Source organism: Lolium rigidum, chromosome 1 (assembly GCF_022539505.1).
Source record: "Lolium rigidum isolate FL_2022 chromosome 1, APGP_CSIRO_Lrig_0.1, whole genome shotgun sequence".
Classification (NCBI taxonomy): domain Eukaryota; kingdom Viridiplantae; phylum Streptophyta; class Magnoliopsida; order Poales; family Poaceae; genus Lolium; species Lolium rigidum.
In genome coordinates this window covers 145,338,850-145,344,273 of record NC_061508.1, presented here as the reverse complement: position 1 = coordinate 145,344,273, position 5,424 = coordinate 145,338,850, and the positions used below count along the sequence as shown (strand labels likewise).

At 47.5% G+C, this 5,424-nt stretch overlaps 1 protein-coding gene across 1 annotated transcript; it reads left to right on the top strand.

Annotated features, from left to right (window-relative positions):
* Positions 1–3,307: 3,307 nt before the first annotated feature.
* LOC124682536 (phytosulfokine receptor 1-like) lies at positions 3,308–4,506 on the top strand. Its single transcript, XM_047217199.1, has one exon. The coding sequence runs from the start codon at positions 3,358–3,360 to the stop codon at positions 4,189–4,191; it is 834 nt and encodes a 277-aa protein (XP_047073155.1). The 5' UTR covers positions 3,308–3,357; the 3' UTR covers positions 4,192–4,506.
* Positions 4,507–5,424: the final 918 nt, after the last annotated feature.

The following is a 5,424-nucleotide window of genomic DNA, read 5'->3' as shown; positions in this document are numbered from 1 at the left end:
AGAATCTTGGTCCTACATCACATATGAGGCCAACATCGATTGCATTGTGCTGCCTTGCATAGTATCTATTTTCCCTTTGTTGTTTCTTGGCCGATGATTATAGCACCACATAGCAGCATATATATACGGGTGAGGTAATAAGACATTTAACAATTAGGTAGCACATAAATATTATTTGTTCTTGCTATATGTTGAATATTCGATTATCTCATTCACTCATGTTTTTTATCACACATATGAGGCCACATCTGCTTCTATATGTTCTCAGCGAATAATAGTTCTACAAACTTTCTATTTTAGGGTGGAGTGATCGAAACTAGTGGCACATAGAAAACAAGATTTTATGTGCTTGTAACTTGTTTCGCTTGCTCCATCCCTGAAGATGTGTGTCCATTGCCACATGCAGCAAGTTTCGGAGGCTGCAAAAAGCATATTTGCGCCAACATTTCTTTTTCTGGAAGTGCCAATAATTGTAATAGTTTTTCCACATGCAGTAACACTCATGAGATAGGTTTTAGTAGTATTATGTCCAAAAAGTTGTAGATTTGAGTTATTTTCTACCCTTGTTTGCATTGCTAACCTTGCATGCTTTTAGGTTTGTAGGATTTGACGGTTGGTTAACAACTACAGAGCTCAAAATGGAGGAGGGAAACCGAAAGAGCGGCCGGTTTTGGGAACCGGTCTAAGGCAGTGGCCCCAACCAACTTCTGCAAGGTGTTGATTGCACCTGGGTTGGGAATGCTTCCTATCCCAAACCAACGCATTCATGCCCTATTTTGTGGCAGTCCATAAGAAAATCACCCTGAAAACCTCCACTGGATTTAGCTGTGACATCAACATCTCAAATGTCAATGGAAGAGTCTGCCTAGATCATGGGTGGCCTGCCTTCGCCATAGCTTATGACCTCAAGATAGGGTTCCGCCTCACATTCAAGAAGTTCTCACCTGGGGTCTACAAGGTGGTGAGCTTCGACTACAGTGGTGCTGAGGTCGTGAAGAGGTGCCCTAATCACCATGAAGCAATGGTGCAGATCATCTTCCACGACTGAGCTATGTTTGTTGCTTCTCATATCGATTTTATGTAGCACTGGTAACGTAGTATGCAGAAATTGTCCTGAACATGTCTCTTAACGTGTCTAGAACTGCTATCCTAGTCCTAGTATAATCGTAAGGTGTCATGATTTGCTATCTAGTATTTTTGTTGCATGCAATTGGTCTTTTGTTATTGTTTCGGTTGGTAACCTCACATGTGTGAGCAGGAGGTAACCATAGACGCGCGGCTGCAGACAACCAAACTAGGTGCAACTTGTCTGAGGCACCGAGTATGCAACCAACCAAACTAGGTGTAACATGTCTCAGGAGGATGCGCAACATGGCCCAATGCCTGTTTTTACTCAGCACTGCCCAATTAGACCATGAATATGACGCAGGCTACCAAACGCGCTTTAGTACACTTCCTAGGCATGGGTTCTTGCATAAGGGCATCTCCAACGGGGGCGACACATTTAATTGTCCGCGAGCGTCCGTTTGCGTCGCCCCGCGAACGCGAAAATGACTGTTTTGGTCCGCGCGTCCGTTTGCGTCTAGGGGTGGCTCCAGCGGGACAACCCATTAATTTCTATTTGTTTCTTTTCTCTTCTCCATTTGGGAGCATAGTTCCAAACATTACATATTGGAAACATGATTTTACACAAACTAATACATAATTTGGAACATGGTTTACACAAACTAATACATAGTTCGAACCATGGTTGACACAAATTAAAACATTGGAAAATGAGGAAAGCCAGTAGTGTTGGTTCCGTATGTTCGCTGCCAAGAAAGAACACTCCCAGGCACTTCCAGTCACCCAAACTGGAAAATCCAGCTGGTGATGATAGCACTGTTGGTCCTTTCGAGGAAGAACATCCAGAAACCGCCACTACTGGCTTCAATTGGCTCGTAGCCATATTCGCTGCAAAGAAAGAACACTCTAATAGTTTTAGCTGTCGGTATCCGAGCAGGACTCACCGGTGTGGTAGTGCCTGCGGCAGGCTGTGCCGTCGAGCACCTTGACGATCATCTCGCCATCCCCCTCGTAGAGGAAGGTGAGCTGGCAGCTGGGCTCGAGCACGAGGTCGTGGGCGAACTTGTCCCACCTCGTGTGCAGGTACATCTTGCCCTTCCCGTAACAAGACTTCGACAGACCACCGACAGAAGTTGCAGCTGGCCTCCCGTAGCTGCAACTGGGCCGGCTTGACGCCATCGACGAACTCGGTGAACTTGTCTGAGAGCCGCTTGATGCCGAGTGGGTCGTCGTCGATGCAGAGGAGGAACTCGAAGCAGTGCTCCTCCTGCGAACACGAGGAGGGCGCAGGCGACGGCGACCGTGGGGCTGTAGCTGCTCCACCACGGCGGCCCCTGGCCCGGCCCTGGGGGCGCCCAGGTCCGCGGCCTCGACCGCCTCGCCGGCCACCAGGACCCGCCATGGACTTCCTCGCGAGCCTGGCTGCGTCGCAGGAAGAGCTAGGCGGCGCTACGGTGGAGCTTGTGGTGGCTAGGGTTTGTGTGGAGGAGTGGATGAGGAAGAAGAGCGCGTGCGCTCTCTTTATATAGGCCGGAGGCAGGCGACGACCGCGGGACGCGTGGCGTCGCCCTTACTGCGTTGTCGGAGGTGGGCGGCGACCGCTCGGCAGGCGAGGCATCGCCATTAACGTGGCGCAGACTGTCAAAGCGACGTGGCGGCGCCAGTCGCTGGCGCGCATGAGAAGACGCATCGACGCAGTGTCGCTGCTAGGCGAGCCCGACGAAACATCCACCAGACGCGAGCGAACACTTACCCGCCCGCGCAGCGTCTGCAGAGACACATCCATGGCGCATATTTGGGCATGGTTTGCGTCACCGCGGATAGCCTGATCATTTTGCGTCGCTCCGCTGGAGCATGGCCCGACGTATTTTTTCGCTCAGCGAACGTTTGCGTCGTGCGGTTGGAGATGCGCTAAGAGAATGCCCCCTCTTTCTTGTTGTAGCTGACGGCATGTGGTAGCTGACGACAAGCAATACTGTACTACTAGAATATCTTTTTTGTTGTGGGTGCTAGAAGAAGTTTGAGCGGAGGAGGAGGAGTTGCCAGCAGCTTCAGTCCATGCCACCCACGAATGTTAGTCGACATACAACAACAAAACCGATGTTTGAATTGGGAGGCAGTTGTGGGCCTTGTGGTCACGGACTAGTACTGAACCACTTGCACCGCATGCTTACAAATACACGTACACTATAAGATAGGATGAAAACCCAAGCAGTTTTTGTCAACAACACTCACTTGCATTCCAAAAAAGGTTTCTTGCATACACGTATCTAGAACACCAGAACTTAATCCATGGCGAAATGTTGGCTGCTGCTGCTCTTCTTGGTGTTCCTCTTGCTGGCCATGAGCGCGACGTCGTGCCACCCGGATGACCTCCGCGCGCTGCGGGGCTTTGTCGGGAACCTCAATGGCGGGGGTGTCCTTCTCCGTGGAACATGGTCTGGCTCCTCATGCTGCGACTGGGAAGGTGTGGGCTGCGATGGTACAAGCGGCCGCGTCACGGCGTTGCGGCTTCCGATTAGCCTCGAGGATTGCGGTAAGCTCAAGTCGCTCAACCTTGCCAACGAAAGATTGGTTGGCACCATCCCGTCGTGGATTGGTGAGCTTGACCACCATTGCTACTTGGTTCTCTCGGATAATTCATTGGTTGGTAAGGTACCCAATAGTTTGCAGATAAGACTCAAGGGCCTCGCCACCGCTGGTCGTTCACTAGGTATGGCTTTCGCTAACATGCCATTGCATGTGAAGGGGAACCGAAGAACCCTCGACGAACAAACAAATACAATACAGGGGACCAACAACACTGTTAGATCTGGGAACGACAATGCTGTTTCCGGGAACGACAACACTGTCATATGTGGGAACAACAACACTGTGTCTGGGAGCAACAACACCATTGCATCTGGCAGTGACAATATCGTAACTGGCAGCAACCATATTGTATGTGGGACCAAACATATCATAACTGATAACAACAATGACGTATCCGGCAATGATAATAATGTATCTGGGAGCTTCCATACTGTATCCGGGAGCCACAATACTGTATCTGGGAGTAACAATACTGTATCTGGAACCAACCATATCATATCTGGAAGCAACAAGGTCGTGACAGGAGATGAATGATTTGTCAGGGGATCGCTTCCATCTTTCATAAAGGAGCTCTCACCCTTGTCCAAGTTCGGTGCAGCTGACAATCACTTGGTAGGGACAATCGAGTTATGTAACTTCATGGATATAGCATCATTCTCCTAGTTTAAATATACTTTCCCGAAAATATCTTACATACATGCTGATATGAATATCAAAGGAGGCTTTCATGCAGCTGATGTATACCGAAGCGTGTTTTCTTATGTACGAATTTGCATTGACATGCAGCTGATGTGGACCAAGCTTGTTCTATGTAATATGTGATGCATTAATAAACATATTTTTGTTGAATCCACCATGCTTGCATACATCAGAAAACAACCACACATGCAGTGGCGGAGCTAGGATTCAACTAGGTATGCAGAGTTCAATTTTTTTCAAGCACGACAATACAAGACATGAAAGTTCACAATGGCAATACATGAAACTAAAAATTGTTCTTACTAGCGGCAACATTTTGGTAATGCTAAAAAACCAAGTAGAAAATTACGATTTTATCATCTCACATTCAGCATGGACATGGATCACGAGCGTGACGGTCTGCTATGGCTGAACTTTAGTCCGTACAAGCTAGCAACCAACTAAGGACTATCCTCTATTCTAAAGTGAAATCGGGAAACATAGAAAATGAGAAGAACCAGATACAGACTATGGTAATAGCTAAAGTAACATACTCCCTCCATTCCCTAAAACATGTTTGAGATTTGTTAAATTCAGGTATATCTAGACACTAAATAGAAACAAAAAATAGAGATGGTTCCACTGAGCGAGCCCGCTGTTGTAGTTTGTATTGACACGTATCGGCCGTTGTTCTAGTGCAAGTCGTGCCTCACGACACCAAGAGGCAGGATGCTGCATTATATTCTATCGATATTTGCTGACTAGATCAGGTGCCCGGTAGCAGTCCTCATAGGCCAAAGGTGTCCGATCGAAAATAAGTCGATTTTGTTGGTAGAATTCATGCTTGACGATTTAACTACATGTGTAAAGCTCGTGCATTAATGCAATCGTTCGAATAATTTCTGAAAGTTACTGATCTTACAAGTGCACGATCAACCTAACCAACAAGGATATTAATTTCTACCTGAAATTAAGAACACATAAGAACTAAAATTACAATCAAGATATTGCGCATATAGATAAGAGCTTTATTGAAAAGATGGGATTCCGAGTAGTAGGTCTTGATCTGGACGTTGGCCTCCAAAACAT